Source organism: Panthera pardus, unplaced genomic scaffold, assembly GCF_024362965.1.
Source record: "Panthera pardus isolate Hobbes unplaced genomic scaffold, ASM2436296v1 HiC_scaffold_2, whole genome shotgun sequence".
NCBI lineage: Eukaryota > Metazoa > Chordata > Mammalia > Carnivora > Felidae > Panthera > Panthera pardus.
Window position 1 is genome coordinate 51598889 of NW_026526765.1, and position 18560 is coordinate 51617448.

An 18560-nucleotide genomic window follows, 5' to 3' on the forward strand; every position below is an offset into this window, starting at 1 on the left:
GCAGCCAGATGCAGTGCTGTGAGAAAGTGGGCTGAGTGACCAGTTAGGATATAGAATCTTTAGTCTCATCACCCATATAATATATGGTTGAGGACTGCTTATGCATTTCAAGGCATTTTGAAAAGTTAAAAGAGAGTAGAATTCTTCTTGGGAAATATCTTGGGCTAGTTTTTTAAAAAATGGAATTAAATTGTGAAATACTTCAAGCATACACATAGTACACCTCATATAGCCAGCACCTAGCTTTATCAGTTTTAACTTTGTCATATTTGCCTCCAATTTTTATTAAAAAATTAAGTTTAACATATACAATTAAAGCACCCATAATACCCTGCAAATGTTTTCTCCTTAGTCTAGAACATAAATTCAGTGTTCTCATCACTCTCAGACACATTTTATACCTACATGTTTATGAATACTTTTTTACTTTATCATGTATATGTATCCTTCAACTTTTTTTTCACTAGACCTTATCCTTTTGGAGTTTCATCCATGTTGATAGATATGGCTTTAGTTAGTTATTTTACCTGTTCTATTGTATGAATATGCCACAATTTATTTTCCTATTGATGAACACTTATGCTTTTTCTTTTCTTTTTTTTTTTCTATTAAGAATGATTAATTCTTGAACATGTTTCTGTATATACACATGCAAGAGTAATTTTCAGGATGCATCATACTTAGAAGTGGAATTGTGTCATAGCAGATGAGTACTTAAACTCCTCCAGCTATTTTCAAATTGCTCTCCAGAGTGATGGCATTAGCTTATATTTTGTAGTCTACTACCAGGACATAAAAGCTCTTTGGTCGGGACTTATTATCTTTAACACACTGCTGAGTCGATTTGCCATTCACTTAAAATGTTTATTTATTTTGAGAGAGAGAGAGAGAACTCCGGCAGGGGAGGGGCAGGGAGAGAGGGAGAAAGAATTCTAAGCAGGCTCTGTGCTGTGAGCACAGACCCCAATGCTGGGTTCCATCTCAAGAACTGAGAGATCATGACCTGGGTCCAAATCAAGAGGGGGACACTTAACAGACTGAGCCACCCAGGCACCCTGCCAATAATTTATTTAGAAGTTTTATATCTCTGTTTGTTATGGTCTATGATTTTCTTTCCTTGTGACCTATGCTTATTTCGGTATCAGGATTATTTTAGCTAATTTCTGTAATGGTGACTAGTTTATTCAGGTTTGCTGACTGACCTCGGTTATGTTTTGGTAAATTTTAAAGAAATTATCAACTTGGTTTAAATTTTCAAAAAATATTAAAAAATTATTATAGCTATGTTTATCAGTCTTTTTCATCTTGTTTTTGTGGTCTTTGTGTATGTCTGTGTGTGTGTGTGTGTTCTGGATCAGTTTTGCCAGAGATTAGTTTTAATTAAAATTCCAGTTTGGGTGTTCCTGGGTGGCTATCAGCATGCAGCCTGCTTGGGATTCTCTCTCTCTCTCACAATAAATAAATAAACTTTAAAATAAAATTCCAGTTAGTTCACATACAGTGTACTATTAGTTTCAGGTGTACAGTATAGTGATTCAACACTTCCATATAACACCCTGTACTCATCACAAGTGCAATCCTTAATCCCCATTACCTATTTAACTCATCCCTCCACCCACCTCCCCTCTGGTAACCCTCTATTTGTTCTCTATAGCTAAGAGTTTTTTTCTTGGTTTGCCTCTCTCTCTTTTTGCCTTTGCTTGTTTATTTTATTTCTTAAATTCCACATGAGTCAAATCATATGGTATTTTTCTTACTTCACTTAGCATAATACTCTCTAGCTCCATCCATGTCATTGCAAATGGCAAGATTTTATTCTTTTTTATGGCTGAGTAACACAGATTAGTTTTTATTAGGGTTTTGAGGAACTCCATTATTGGTCTTACTGATCCTTTCAATTGTTTCCTTGATTTTTCTCTTTAGGTTCTTGAATTGAATTCTTTTTTTTTTTTTTTTAAATAATAAATGCATTAGATGCATCCCATAAGTTTGCATATATGGTACTTTTATAGGCATTTAGCAATAATTTCCATCATGATATATGCTGAACCTTGTGAATTATTTAGAAGTACATTTTGAAATTTCCAAGCATGTTAAGTTTGTTTCGCTCTCTTTTTATTGCTCATTTTTAATCTAAATGTGTTGTCAGAAAATCTGTTTATGATTCTTTCAAATTCCTTTGTGAGAATTTGGTCTTTTAATTTTTGGTATATCATCTGTGTTTGAAAGATACATGTTTGGTATTTGTTTGGAACAGGATTTTATATATTATGTGATAATTTATTCAAGGCTTCTATATTGTTTTTGTTTGATCCATTTCTGATAGAATTATATAAATCTCACAGTTCTCACAGTATAATTGTGAATTTGTCTATTTCCCCTTATATTTGCTGGACAAAAATATCCAATCTGATAATTTTTGGTTTTAACAGGTGAATTAAATCTATTTACATTATTATGGGTGTTGATATATTTGGGTTTCTCTTGAACATCTTGTGTTTTATTTTGGGGGCAATCATTTTTCTTTGCTCTTAATTTTTTTATCTTTCCTATATCCTGCAGAATTGATAGTTTTCTATTTTCCTCTTATTTATTTCCATTCCTTTATGGTTAACCTTAAGTTTTTAAGCTACATTTTCAAGTATTAAGATACCTTACATCTTTAGACACACTAAATAGGGACTTTTATGGAAAAATTGATAGTTAAATGCCTATTTCTATCTTCCTCCCATTAATGACAAAGGCTGTAGCATAAATTGTCTATTGAATAGCTCTTTCTTTTTTTTTAATGTTTCTTTATTTATTTTTGAGACAGAGAGAGACAGAGCACGAATGGGGCAGGGGCAGACAGAGAGGGAGACACAGAATCAGAAGCAGGCTCCAGGCTCTGAGCCAGCATCAGCACAGAGCCCGACGCGGGGCTCGAACCCACGGACCGTGAGATCGTGACCTGAGCTGAAGTCGGATGCTTAACCGACTGAGCCACCCAGGCGCCCCTTGAATAGCTCTTTCTTACCGTTATGTTGTTTCTTACAGTTTTAGCTTTCATGTTCTTGCAGAAGTATGTTTCTACTTTTGTTTCAGTATCTGAAAATGTCATTTATTTTGCCCTGTTCTTACGTGATGTGCAACTCTTTATTTCCCCTCAGGTCTTTGAAGATGATTACTCCACTGTTTTCTAGCTTCTATTGTTTGTCAGTTTAACTGCTATTCCTTTTCAAGTAAGTTGTCCATAGTCTTTGGTAGACTTTAAGATCGTCTCTTGTACATTGTATAGTTTTGCTATGATATATCCAGATTTATATTAATTTTCTTTTTCAATGATTATCTTTTCAGATATTGCTTCTCTACCATTCTTCTTCTAGCCATTATTCCTTTGAATTACTTTTTTCATATTTGTGTGGCATTCCAGATGAGTTCCTAGTAATATCTTTCAATTTGGTAGTTTACTCCTTGCCAGTGTCTGATCTAGAGTGGATCCCATGAATTGAATTTTTAATTTCAATGACAAAATTTTCATTTTGAAGAGTTCTAAATGTTTCCCTAGCTTGCTTCAGTTCCCAGGATTAAAGTTGTCTCTTTGATTCTTAACCACCTTCCTCATGGCTTCTGATAAAACTGGAATTCCAAATAGCATGTCAACTTTTCTTCAGCTTGCTTTCTTGAGTGGGGAATTTCAGCCCAGACCCTGGACCTAGCAGTAAACAGGGCTCCAGTCTTTCTTAACCCATAGGAACAAGACTCTCCTCTGCCACAGTTTCCTGTCCTGGATTCCAGAAAGCCTTCAGTTTGGGCCAGCCCAGTACCTCTTCCTCCCCTGTCCCACTGTTTTTCAGTCTCTCCTCATGCTGGTGCTTCTTGAGGAAATTTATCCTGTACTTGGCTCTGCTATACATTTTTTGGGTTTATCACTTTATTCTATTTATCTTTGGCATGAATTGGAACAGGGGGTCTGGGATCTGAAGTTTCCTTGGGTGGCTCTTACTAGCTACTGCACATCATGTCAGGGGCTGATCTGGTTTAGTTAACATCCATTATATCACAATATATGTATGTCAAGTGATTATTCTGTACACCTTAAACTTATACAGTGGTATATAAGTCAATTATACCTCAGTAAGACTGACACTGACCCCCCCACCCACCAACAAAGGTCTCTAGGAGGTTAAATGAGATAATACACTAAAAATCATATAAATAGGTACCTGGTAAATAATTTTAAGCTCTTTGTTGTTATTACCATTGTTTAGAAGAATTTAATGAGAAAACTGGCATTGCTGTTTTTAGATACTGAAATGTGATATTTAGACATGCTTGTGATGTGCTTACCCTGAAATTAAATGGAGAGAACAGACCTCCCTAACACAGCCTCAAGTATAGTCAGGCTACCATTTTCCTCATCTCTGAAACATCCTCGATTTTTTAAATCAAAAATACAGATTTAAAGGGGGTACATGCACCCTAATGTTTCTAGCAGCATTATCAACAATAGCCAAACTATGTAAAGAACCCAAGCATCCATTTACTAATGGGTGGATAAAGATATGGTGTATATATACATACACACAATGGAGTATTACTCAGCCATGAAAAGAATAAAATCTTGCCATTTGCAATAACATGGATGGAGCTAGAGTGTATTATGCTAAGTGAAATAAGTTGGTAAGAAAAAGACAAATATTATATGATTTCACTCATATGTGGAATTTAGGAAACAAAGCAGATGAACATATGGGAAGGGGAAAAAAAAGGGAAGCAAACCATAACAAAGTCTCAACTATAGAGAACAAACCGAGGATTGATGGAGGGAGGTGGGTCAGAGGATGTGTTAAATGCGTGATGGGCATTAAGGAGTGCACTTGTTGTAATGAGTACTGGGTATTATATGTAAGTGATGAATCACTAAATTCTCCTGAAACCAACATTACACTGTACGTTAACTAACTAGAATTTATATAAAAATTTGGAAAATACATTCTATTTTTGCAAAAAATTGTCCCATTATTTTATAGGTCTTAGTTTTATCATTCTGGATAGATAATAAGCAAGTTGAGGCTGGGGACTTTATCTTTTATACCTCCCTCATTCCTGTACAAATGGGACACAGTGTAGGAGTTCAGCAGTTAGTTATTGATTAGATCAATGATACAGAGTAAAATGAATGAAATTTTTCAGGTCAAAGGGGCTCTTGGGTGCTTACCCAGGTCTTCATTTCCATTGCGTGGTGCAAGAGAATTGTGGCAAGGGAGATGGTGTTGATGGGTGTCCCAAAGGTAAAGACATCAATATCAGAGTCTTTGTAGGTCTGCAGAGGAGGAAAAAACAGGCACTGTCAGATGTATCCTTGGATTCAAGGCCTTGATTTTGACACAGTGATGATAAAGCATCAGTGAAGGCAGATATCATGGGAGGGGAAGGAATGAGAAGATACTCAGCTGCCATCCCTGGGGAACTGACCCAAGGAACAGACAAGATGAGGAGTGAGTTAATATGGTTAAATTCCTTGGAAACATATTTGTAGCAGAAGCCATGATGTGTATTCCAGAACATTGCAGAATGGATGAACAAGGAATTTATTGAGCAACCAGCAGGCACAATGCCAACTGCTGAAGATGCTTCTGTGTACCTTCAAGGAGTCTATAGTCTACTAGGCAGGGAAAATGTAGTACAATTTAAGGTAGCAAATGATACAATGGTACCAGGTATACAAAGTACCCCAGGGGGTACAGAAGAGAATATATATCATAATCAGAGGAGTTAATCTCTTGAAAAGAGAGGAAAGGCAGACCAGGGAAAAGTGAGAACTTGATGCTGAAAAGTTCAAAAAGGTCCCAGATGGTCCATTAGTTGAGCGCATAGTAGGGGAAAAAAATGAAGTAGGAAAGGTAAGCAGAGTCCTAGAGAAGGAAGGTATTGTAAGCTAGGGAAATTCAAATGAAGCACAAAATCACTCGACCCATCTTGTTGCTGACTGCAAAAGGATGTGAGGCAGGGTAGACACCACAGTTTAGCACTTGACCCATATTCTGTTTTCCCTGTCCAGGAGAAATACGGATTATATTCTGCTATCTTTGTTCCCAGTCTTCAAACTGGGAACCAAATTGAGATGGGGCTGGTATCCCTTGCTTTCTGTATTCTTGCTTTTATTTCAGATAATGTAGTATCCTTTATTATCAGAACTTATTTCCTGAATGTGTGCGGCCTTGACCTTGAAAGCAGAAACCTAAATATAAATCAAGGGTTGTAAATTCAAATACCTTCAATATTCAAGTAAGAAATAGTAAATGAGTGAAGAAAGCTAGGTATAAGACAAAATGTAGTGGTAGGGACTATGGCAAACTGAAGAACATGCACCCCATCTAAGCAGGGCTGTGAATCAATTCTGGATTTTTGCCACGTGGCAAAAATGACCCAGTGTAATGACAGTTTCCAGTTTTTTAAAAGGTGGCAGAAATTAAGATGTTTTGGAAAAAATTCTGATTTTTCAAATACCCTGAGTTGGATATAGTCTGCAGACCACCTGTTTGGATCCTCTGTGCTGCATCATCCAGAAAGATACTACTAGTCTAGGATTCATGTTTACAGTACCAGTTGCAATCCACTCTGTGATTTGTATGATTAGAAAGGGACTATACGACTTACCAGGTAAGGAATGAAGAAACAGACAAGGCTCTGATAGAATGCATCCACTATGCAAATCCAGAAAGTCATAGAGTTATAGCACTGCCAGAAAAGAACACATCAACCACCATCAAAGCAAGCCTTTGTAAGGAATGTTCTTGTGCTATCTGGGGCAAACAATAGGGTATTTAGAATGCTTTTTATCTTAGAGGCAATAGAATGGGACCATTAAGAACACAGACCTGGGGATGACAGACCTTAGTTCAAGTCTCAGCTCTGCCCGAACCTTGAACCTTACGACCTTGTGAAAGTCACTAAACCGCTTTGATAATTGCTTCTTCTTCCATAAAAAAGGATGAAAACACCAACTATCTCCTTGGGTTTCAAGAAATCTAAATGTGGTTGTGCTGTAGTACCTAGTAAGTGCTCAGTTATCAATAACTGTCATTCATTAGCACCATGCTAGCACTAATACACAATGGGTAAGTTTAGAGATTCTAAGGTTTCTATATAGCCTCTGAAAGGGAGCTCTCCATCACAGCCCAGGATCACAGATTCCCAAGAGACAGGGCTCAGTGGCTTCAGAGACCAGTGTTTTCATTTTGTGCTTCACTGCCCATGGTCTGGCTTCTCCAAATCACTAAGGGTGTCAGTGTGACCTCTGTCTTCCAGGAAACCATCCTGATGGTTTCCCAGGCCTTCTTTAGTCTACTGGCCACCAGCAAATTCTAGACCATGTGTAATCTTGTGTTCTAAGCTTTGTATTCCCCAACATGAGTAGAAGCCCTTATTTATCACCCAGTGATGAGCAAACTAGCTTTTAATCCCAGGGGTTCCCAAACCAAGCCTTGGGGGTTCTGTCAAAGGCCTGGAAAAGGGGCCAGTTGAGGGCAATGGGATCTCTGTGCATGTCCTCTCCGCATTCAACTAGGACAGTCCCATGTTACTTAATTAACAAATAACTAAAAAAGAAAAATACCCACTGGTCTGGTCCATTGCCCTCAACAGCAAATGCGAAACAGACCAGGAACAGGGAGTGGAGCTACTGGGTCACAAAGGAGCTAAGAGGCAGGGTAGCGACCAGAGTGTAGGGCCCCTAACCCCAGGCCAGTGCTCTTTCTCTGACACCTGCAGGGAGGATTCAGAGACAGGGAGGAGTTGAGGCCCCTCCAGCTTACCTCAGAGTTTTGGCCACTCTTGTACAGCTCTGGCAATGCCAGGAGTGTTTCTGCAGAGATGTCTTTATCGAGGACTCCAAAGATGAGAGGAGGCAAGGAGGTGAAGAAGAGATTAAAGAATATCATCTGCCAATAATCGATCATGGTGGAGCCAGAGAAACCACAGAAAAACTGGTACCAGAAGAGCAGGTTGACATAACACTGCAGGCAGAAAGAGTGGCCTTGTGAGTGAGGACCCATGGGCAGTAGTCAACAACCGTTGCTTAGAAGCCTCTGGCAAGTCACTATGCTGACTTGGAGCTTCCATTTTCTCATTTGTGACATGCAGAGTTGTGTAAGCATCAGAGATAAATAATCCATAGAGCTGCTGCTGCTACTACTATTACTATTACTGCTCTTCGGGACCTGAAGGGAATTGCACCAACTTGTTAAGGTAAGTGTAATGGGGTGGTTAAGAGCACAGGTTATGGAGGCAGAAAAGGCTGGTTTGGAATGATTACATCTGTTATTTACTAGCTGTGTGAGCTTGAGCAAATCACTTAACCTTTCTGAACATCATTTTGGCATCTTTCAGATGGGAATAGTAGCATCTTAGACCATGGCACAGGATATCAAAAGGCAGTAGTTATGATTAGTAGTGTGGGAAGAGAAGGGGGTGTCCCAGGGAAGGGATGATAGAAAGACCAGATACTGGGCAGAAAGCCTGGTGGGAAGATGATTTCATGAGATTTTCCTCACAATATATTCCTAATGGTGATGCAACTCAGACAGGTGAGGAAGAATATCTTCTCCTTAACTGTTGCTTTATGGTTTCTGAAGCTGTTTTCCACTCAGGACTGCCCACCTGAGAATGCAAACTGGTGCAGCCACTCTGGAAAACAAAAAATTAAAAATAGAACTATCCTGTGATCCAGCAATTGTTCTACTAGGTATTTGTCCAAAGGACACAAAAATGCTGATTGAAAGGGGCAATGCACCCCAATGTTTATAGCAGCACTATTGACAATAGCCAAAGTATGGAAAGAGCCCAAATGTTATCAACTTATGAATGGAAAAAGAAGATGTTATGTGTATATACGTATGTACATATGTATATGTATATGTATATATATACACACACACACACATATACATAAAATGGAATATTGACTATCAAAAAGAAAACCTTTCTGTTTGCAACAACACGGATGGAACTATAACATACACTAATTGAAATAAGTCAGAGAAAGACTAATACCAAATGATTTCACTCCTATGTGGAATTTAAAAAACAAGACAGATGAACACAGGGGAAAGGAAGCAAAATAAGATAAAAACAGAGAAAGAGAGACAAACTATAAGAGACTGTTAAATACAGAGAACAGAGTTGCTGGTGGAGTGTTGGGTGGGGGATGGGCTAAATGGGCAATGGGCATTAAGGAGGATACTTGTTGGGATGAGCACTGGGTATTACATGTAAGTGATGAATCACTAAATTATATTCTTAAAATCATTATTATACTATATGTTAACTAACTTGGATTTAAATAAAAACATTTTTTTTAATTAAAAAAAAAAAGACTGCCCACCTGAGATGGGCTGGGATCACTAGTATTGTTTACCCCCATGCGATGTGGCTTGGTGACTTGACCAAAGTCATCACTTAAGCTGCTGCTCCCAGTGCTGGGACCAGAATGTCCTGTGTGGCTGAGGCACACAGGATAAAAAGTATAGTAAGAAATTGTTCCTTAGGTTTGTGTACAAACTATAACGCCCATAACCTAACTGCCAGACTAGTGTTATTTTGAAAAGGATGTAATAATATGGGCATGTTAATGTTATTAGTGACACCAATGATTATACTGGAGCTTCTATTTGTGCCAGGTGTGTGATATATATTATAGCATATTACTATATAGTATATTAGATGTGCAATAGACCTTATCATTTGTCCCGTGTTGAAAGATTATTGCTAAAGATAGTACATATTATATTAGTGTTATATCTCAATGATAATATTATTAGCCCCACTCTACAGATAAGGAACCTAACGCTCTAAGATACTCAGTTACTTCCTGCCTAAGTTCAGAGCCAGAAAATCACACAACCAGCATCTGAGTTTCAAGCCTTCCTCTTTGACCATTCCTAAACTTTCTCAATCTCCTATTGGATTCTACAATAACAATGCTGACTGAGAGGCTTCTAGCCAAAGAGCTCCATCCTTTGGCTTTTCTGGTGACCAGTGGGAAGTTTTCTGGTTCTGAAAGAGATCCTGATGCCCTGAGATTTCCTGGATCTTGCATCTTTGTGTCCAAAGAAGGGAGAAGGCTCAGTCTGTTTACTGAGCTACAGGTAGGTTTGAAATGCACTATGGGAAGACTTTGAGACTCCAGATCGACAGCAACCACTTGTGCACTTGATGTGGTGGGTTTAAGAAGAACTGAAGTACTGAAGTTCCCTTGATACTATCATTCAGCAGCTGTTATGAAGCTTTGACTTTCTTTCCCCTTTGAGAATCTTGTCTCGCTTCTCCCTCCTCAGCTAAATGGGAAAAATAGTAACTCTTCTCTCTCTTACACATGGGTAGGTCAAGTGGCTCAGATGAGCTAAGTGACCACACCAAATGCCCTTGGCCACTTGGGGCTGGAACTGTGACTTGAGGCTGTAGTAGCCTAGGATACCAGAGCTGGAAGGGACACCATCTTACAGATGAGGCCAATAATAGCAACAACAGCAAATAACAACAGCAACAAAGACACATAAAGCACATACTATATGCTAAGCTATGTTCTGACCCATTAAATCTACCTAGCAGCCCTTTGAGGTAGTGATTACTACTCTCATTTTACAATTTAGGAAACTGAGCTTCAGAGAGGGGTCAAGTCATTGGGCTGGGGGTATAGAGCTAGTAAGTAACAAAATTGGAGTTCAAATCCAGAGGTTCTGGATGCAGAATCCATCCTCATGAACTTGATGTGGAAAGTGGATGCACTTGTTAAAGTGAATTCAAGGTCGGAGATCACAGTTCAGTCTCCGGCACTAATGTCCAGAATCCTTGATTCTACACTGTGAGAGGCCAGTAGGATCCATTTTAAAGTGCTAGAAGTGGGGAAAGTACTGGACACAGAATGCTGTGATTGGCAGTTTCTTCCAGGGATGCCAAGGGAGGAAGTTTGCCAGTTATAGGCCATGCTCTGATAGTTGCAATGTAGATTTGGTCCTTCTGACTCTAAGCCTCAGTCTTTCCTCTCCATCAACTTCATCTTGCCAAATTCCAGCTTTTAATTTGTGCAATCTTATCTGGTGGATGCTGTGATGCTTGACCCAGTTTTCACCCAAGCCTCAGACATAGGCTAAAGCCAAGGGAGGAAGAGAGCAGTAACCTGGCTGGTGTCGGAGGCTGTTTGAAGCTCTGTGTCCAAGTGTGATGATCTCATCACATGATATTTCTTGAACAATTTATGTTGAGACACAGTGCTAGAGATGCTTGGACAGTGGACAACACACAACATGGATCAGAGTGATCTCTGCCTTCAAAGAGTTTGGCAACCACTGGAGAACAGGCTTCTTAGACCTCTAGGAGGCACTGAGTGCCATGGAGTGAGGGCATTCAGTCTGGGGAATTTGGAGTACAGTAGAACTAGGTCCAATCCCGATTCTGTGATGTACTTAGTTATGTGACCTGGGTAACCCCTCTGGCTCTCAGCAACCAGATCTATAGAGAGATAACTGTCCCCACCTCACAGGGTTGTTAGCACCTGCTGCCATCATCATCATCATCCTAGTTTAATCTGGACAAATGATGCATTTATTATGTACCTCACACATGTAAACTCATTTATGCACACAATAACCCTGTGAATTAGGTAGCATCTCCCTTTTACAGATGAAAACACTGAGACACAGAGCTTAAGTAAATTACTGAGGCCATATTGCTGCTGAGTAGCAGAGTGGGGCTGGGATTTGAACCCAGCCTTGTTCTAGCACATACGCTCTTAACCCCTATATTACACTTGTCTCTCATAGTTACATACATACATAAAGTTCTTAGCACAGTGTCTGGTATGTGGTAGGTTCCCTGTAGATGATGGTGGATGTTAATGTTAATAATGCTATGCCAAACAGTACCAAGTTGTACTAAGTACCAAAAAAACTACAGGAATCAAGGGTGGCATGGGGAACGTTGGTGACCTGGGTGTTGGAGGACTAGCATTTACTGAACTTGTCTTACACTACACACACTGCAGTATTAAAGGGCTTTAAGCCCTAGTCAAAGCAATAAAACACTGCTTGGATATCACTTGCTCATTTTTCCATAGAAATACTCTTACTGAATTATAATTTAATATTGATTTTTATTAAGAGTTGTTAGAGAAAAAGAGTGGCCATATGGAGGTTAATTTTCATTTCCTACAAAAATGCCACTGAAGACAGTTTCCTGAAGGTTTTTGTGTGACCTTTTTCTAAGGATTTCCTTGAATAATTGATCTCTACATTTAAAGCAAAGAGAGGGTGTTCCTCATGAAGAACTGGTCTGCTTGTTTTAACCAAACATTTAATACTTAGCATCTTATCTGAAGTTCCTGGTGCAAACTACCTCTTCTCTTTCTATGGTTCTGGTCTGTACTCTTATAAATTTCTCTTGTAACTTCCCTATTGCTTTGTGTTCTTACTGTAAGTCATGTACATCTCGTTTTAGAATTAGATATAGCATATGACATAAAATTGTAAAGACTCAGGTTGTTAAGCCTCTTTTTCTTGGCAGGGAAACTGGCAAATTCTTCTTTTAGGTCATAGCTTAAACGTTGTTGTCTTTCTAATTTATTTGGTCAAGAATCTCCTGGTGATATGTCCATAGCACCCTGACCTTCTTTGAGGGAGATGTGCCTAAGAAAATGTTTGTAAAACTTTAATCTCCTTCCCCTATACCAGCACTTCTCAATCTTTAAGGTTCATACAAATCATCCAGGACTCTTACTAAAAGTGCTGATTCTGAGGTAGGAGGCCTGGGATGCAGTCTGAGGATCTGCATTTCTAATAAGCATCCAGGTGATGCAAATGTGCTGGTCCAGGAGCCACATTTTGAGAAGCAAGATTTATTAAGATGAGGAGATGACAAACTACTTCCTGGAGGCTGAATCAAGCCATAAATAAGGTTTTATTGGGACACAGCCACATGGATTCATTTGCATGCTGTCTTATAGCTGCTTTCATGTGGCCGCAGCAGAGTTGAGTAGGTACAATGGGCTATATGGCCCACAAAACTAAAAATATTATCTGGCTCTTTGCAGAATAAGCTTACTGAGCCCTGATTTAGACTGTCAGCCTCATGAGGCAGGGACCACGTCTGTCTAATTCTCTATACCCAGTGTCTGATAAGGTTCCAGACACAGCTGTTCAATGATGATTTGAATAAATGAAATAAATCTTTGCTGTTCTATTGTCCCAATACCCACCCTGGAGTTTAACACTGAAGTGTTTCCTTCCTCCGCAGGCCCTGTTTGGACCTTGTTTGCTTCCACTTCCTCTGGTTGGAATCTTTGCGCCTCTGAGGGCACCCACTGAACCTGGTGACAGCCTCACGGAGACTGGGGCCTGCGTTTTCCTCCCAAGTGGCTACAGTGCAGTAATTAATTCATTGTTCAAATTTCAGAGCATGTAGGGTTTTAATCCCCTCTGAAATTGGTTTTGGATGTGGAAGTCATAGTTCTCCACCCTCTAATTGCAATGGGGAGATAATGCCGCATCAGTATCACAATTTCGAGCATGGCATTGGGCTGGAAATAAATACCATTTAAGCTTTGAAAGCATGGCTGGCTGGAAACGTTTCCTTTTCTATTTCACAAATTTAATGCAGAGAAGAGGTTGTGCTTATTCAAAAGAACGGCTCCTTTGGAGGCAAGAAAAAAATTAAATGGGCATTTTGAATTCTAAGTAAACAGTCTTTCATGCTCAGAGTGAGTTTCAAGTTAAATAGAGTGACTTGTTTGCATAGACTTGCTGAATATTACCATCCAGTTTATCGAATTTACATTATTTTTTGTCATGCTGTTTATTTACATACACATTGAACTTTGCACAAAAATGCTCACTCTTGAGCAAGGGCAACTGTGACATGCCTAAATCAGGACTGGGAGAGTGGAATAAGGGGACACAATGCAATTTCATAGCTGCTACTTGGCTAATGCATTTTTCTTCTACCACCCTGCTCTTAATCCTCCCTTTTTCCTTATGCAAACAGGAATCAGATTCTATTTGCAGACTCCTGGGGATTATTCAAAGGTCCTTGAACTAGGTAATGAAAACTCAGTTCCCCTGTACCTCCCCACCTCCCCTTAGTACAGCAATATTCTGTCTTCTTCTAATTCCCATTGTTAATCAAGGACTTTTCAAACAAAAGCTGCTGACAGTTTTAATGCCTCAGTTGGTGTGTGCCTGCTTTGGGCCCTTATCAATAAGACAAAAATGAACTATTTTTCAGGAGAAACAATGGCATCTTCCTAGGATTGTATTTTATAGTGTTACATACTTTCCTGAGCTCTGACTCTAAAGCCTCTTAAATAATACTTCTAGGGAAGAGGGAGTCATAGTGTCTCCATATTACTGATGAGGAAACCAAGGCTCAGAGTGGTTAAGTGACTCTTCCAAGTTCACACAGCATGCTAGAGTCAGGCAAAACTAAAATCCAGATGATCTCCCCCTTTAAAACATTTTTGCTAATAGATATTTTATTTAAATATCCTGACCTCTGTGAATTCTCTGCTGGGAAGGCTGGCAAAGTTGAAGTGATACATAGAGTCTCAGGTGGAAGCTAGGAGACTGGTCTTAACCTGTACAAGGGATAGGCTATAGCTCCCAAGGGATAGGCTATAGCTCTTGCATTGGGGTGGCTCTATAGGGAGAGAAAAATCTCAGATACATGTCAGGCTAGTTATTCGAGTTTTTTCTTCCTTGCAGTCAGAAAATAAATCTCATTTATGGAGCCCATCTAAGAGTAATGACAATAGTAACAATAATAAAAAATAATGGCTAACTTTATAAGGTGATTACTATGTGCCAATCACTTTATATACAAGCTCCCATTTAACCCTTGTAGCAAATATACAAGAAAGGTACTCTTATCATCCCCACTTTACAGTTGGTGAAACTAAGGTGTAAGGCCATTATCAAATGTAAGAGCATAGATTTGAACCAAATAAGATTGACGCAAGAGTCTGTGCTTGTAACCACTCACACTGCCTTCTGTGTGCCAGGTGCTTTCCATACAGTATTGCTAATGCTCACAATAACTTCACACAATAGTCTTAGCCCATTTTACCAAAGAAGAAATTGAGGCTCAGAGAAATGAATTACATTGCTCAAGTTCACAGAGCTAGTAGGAGACAGTCTCAGGATTCAAAATCCAGGCCACCCTGACTTACTCCCTTATGCTGAAAAGGTTTGTCTACCACTGTGGTGGGAGCTGGGTCCCTGGCTGGGCCTCCCAAGGCCTGGGTGGGAGGTTGCTATAGGGCTACTCACCACATTCTTGTAGAAGTAGTACACCACCATCCTGGATAGGCGTGAGTAACACCAGTGGCCGTGCACAAGCAGCAGCTTCTTGAGGTGTCTGAAGCGGGAGATGGCAAAGTCACTGGACATGACAGCCTGAGAGGGCAGAACAGAGACATCAGCCTCTATCCACAGCTGCCAGTGAACCACAGAGACTCCCTCAAGGGCCATGCTTTGTTCTAGGTCCACAGCTGGTAGGGCCGAAAAGACCCTTTGTAATTATGTGGCACCCTTGGGTGGTTCACCCTATCCTCTCTTCTGGAAAAGCCAAACCTTACTAGAATCCAAGAAAGGCAGCTCATAAGGGACCACTGGTCTAGTCTGGCCCTTCGTCTCCTTCTGTTTATCCAATAAACAGTAACTATGGCCTAAAATGTGTTGGCACCATGCTAGAGATATGATGGCTAACCAGAGAGTAGGGGCTTCTGTGCAAGTAATTCTCAAACCTCTCAACTCCCTTGGTCACCTCCTGTGGCAGACCATTTGATCCATTCTCAGATGGAGCTGATGGTTGGATAGTTTTTCCTTTACATGGAGCTGAAATATGTCTTCTGCCCTTAGGATTGCTTAGAACAAGACATAGCTCTTAGTACTCTTTTAAGAGTATAAAATTGAAATATGCCTGGTTATAAATCCTGGTGTGAGTCTTGGTCAGACTGTTTAACCTCTCCCAGACTAAGTTTCATTTGAAAGAATGGAGTAATAATCCCTAACACATGGGGTTGTGATTGTTCATGTTAATTGGAGAATCAAGTGAGGTGCCTAGTAGAGTGCTGGCATATGGTAGATACTCAAAAGGTAACTGCGTTCTTTCATCCTTATCAACAAACTTAGGCAATACCTATTGTATGCACCAGAGGTGGGAATATGATTGATTGTTAATAGTTCAGAATGATAAGGTGGGGTTTGTTTTAATGGGAGACATTAGTAGCTCAAGTTATATGCTTGTCCCAAGCTGAATTTTGACTTAGGTATGTCTATTAAAGTGTACCAAACAATTTATAGGTCAATCTAGCCATCAAGACTAAAATGGCAATTGAAATGTGTTTTCAAATGTTCTTATATCTGTCACTGCTCATGGAGGGCACTATACCCTTGGATGTGGGTATAGGCTACAGGGAGGAAATATGGAGTCAGAGGAAGGCTTAGCCCTACCTGAATGGTTAGGCACTCTTTGGCTTTAGAATACAGGTATTGCCAGCTGTCTATAAAAAGCCAAACACCTTTCTATTTTCCTCTGTACCAGAGGGACTGGGCAGCAGGGGTATAGTGATGGAGGTTATGTAAGAGGAAGTAAGTTACATAAGAAGGAAGCCCCCCCCCCCCCCCCAACTCTAAGATGATAATTCTGCAAAGCTCTTGGGGAGAGATTCCTCCAACACTGTGGGGAATTCCATAACTCTCCAATAAGGGGAGTTAGGGTAGAAAGGAGAAGAATGGAGGGGAACAATACCTGCAGGCCTTCCTGTCCAGATATTCCAATTCCAATGTCAGCAGCATGAATCATGCTTACATCGTTTGCTCCATCACCTGAAAGAAGAGATGTCATGAGGTATCTTTATTGCTGGTCTAATTGCTGCATGACAATGAAAAGGGTGTTACATGAGTGGCTCTAACGTGTCCCCATTTGTATATAATCGAATCCTTTTACAATGCTCTGATTAGTCCTATAGGAAAAGTCACTGCTACTTGGCCTGAGAGAGGTTTTTTCTTTTTTGACAAGAAGCTCTATTATTCAACAAATGTTTATTGTGTCTTTTTTTCTAGGCACATTAGGTATTGGGAATACAGTAGTGACTGAGACTTGAGCAGTGCTTTACAGTTTACAAAAAAGGGCTTCACAAATGTTACAGTGGACTTTACTAATGACTAAATGGAGAATTTGAGCAAAGTAGAGATTTAGCAAGGGTAATACAGCTAGGGAAAAGGCCCAGAAGCATTGGCACTAAGATCTTTCTGATAACTTTCCTAACTCAGTATAACTTAAAATACTGACCATATTAAGACTGCTAGAATGTCTGGACAGCTAAATCATCAAAGATTGTCAATAGTGTCCAGGGGCAGGGATGGTATTCAGTTTTGTTTCTGAATATAGGAAAATAGGATCGACTGGGTTTTTTTGGTTGAGGAACATTTAATCACACTGAGTTCCCGTTTAATGAACTAAGTTGTTTCAGAAAATTGGAGGTTAGGGCATGGAAATACACATATACACATAGCTTCCAGCACTGTCAAATAGCTTTTTCTGTGATAATGGAAATGTGCTATATCTTTACAGTCAAAGAGGGAAACCACTAGCCCCATGTGACCATTGAAATGCAGCTGGTGAAATTTTGTTTAATTTTAAATTTCCATACCTATGCAGAGCTGGGTGTCAACCATTTTGGACAGCACAGCTCTACACAATTGAGGCTTTCCTTACAAACCTGGCTTTTCCCAGAGCTTTATCTTTCAGAATAGAGTTTAGCAAACTTTTTCTGTAAGGGGCCAGATAGTAAATATTTTAAGCTCTGTGGCCAAGAAGCAAAATTGAACAACTGTTCTTGCTGAGAGGCAGTCTTTTACACGTTTTACATTTAAAAACATAAAAATCGTTCTTCGTATCCCTGCAAAATCATGTAGTGGGCTGGATTCATCCTGGTGGACTGGTTTGTGGACTGCATTGCCTTTATTCTCCTCCTGGCCACACCTCTTTTTCCAGTAAGTTCTCATAATATGTAATTAAATTTATATTAGATACCATAGAGACTATGGGATTGGGAGAATTTTCTTCCCTTAATTATTTGGCAATGAAATTTGTTAATATTAACAATTTTCTCACTATAAGTAGCCATTATTTTTGTAATGATTACTTTTTTTTCATGATAGCATAACAGGACATAATTTTTATCTTCCCCATGGCAAACAAGTCCACCCTTTAACCTCTTCTGTTAGCAAACTACTGGAAGTAGAGGTGTGGAATCATGCCATTGCTTACCCTGCTGTTTTTATTTCTGCCTCTATGGCAGCAGAACCAATTTCTTACCTCAGGGAGTCAGTCCTGGGCTGTTGCCTTGTGTGTGTCTAAAGTTCTGAAGAGGGCAATTCAGGGAATAAAATTAGGATGCAGTTGCTAAAGTTTTGCTCCCTGTATCCTGTCTACCCACTCCTCCCCTCCCCTTTTTGTTTTGAACTGCTTTTACCTGAAGAATGGGAGAAAAAAACAATATATAATATAGAGTTATTTGAAAT

General features: G+C 39.5%; 1 protein-coding gene across 2 annotated transcripts in view; it reads right to left on the reverse strand.

Moving 5' to 3' along the window:
• Positions 1-18560, reverse strand: part of ATP10B (ATPase phospholipid transporting 10B (putative)) — a 262716-nt gene that overhangs the window by 11813 nt on the left and 232343 nt on the right. For both annotated transcript variants that reach the window (XM_019450218.2, XM_019450219.2), the window contains 5 exons: positions 16783-16859; positions 15300-15425; positions 7800-8000; positions 6643-6723; positions 5201-5305 (listed from right to left, as the gene is read on the reverse strand). In XM_019450218.2, coding sequence (XP_019305763.2) covers positions 5201-5305; positions 6643-6723; positions 7800-8000; positions 15300-15425; positions 16783-16859 — 590 coding nt within the window. The remainder of the gene's footprint in view (positions 1-5200; positions 5306-6642; positions 6724-7799; positions 8001-15299; positions 15426-16782; positions 16860-18560) is intronic.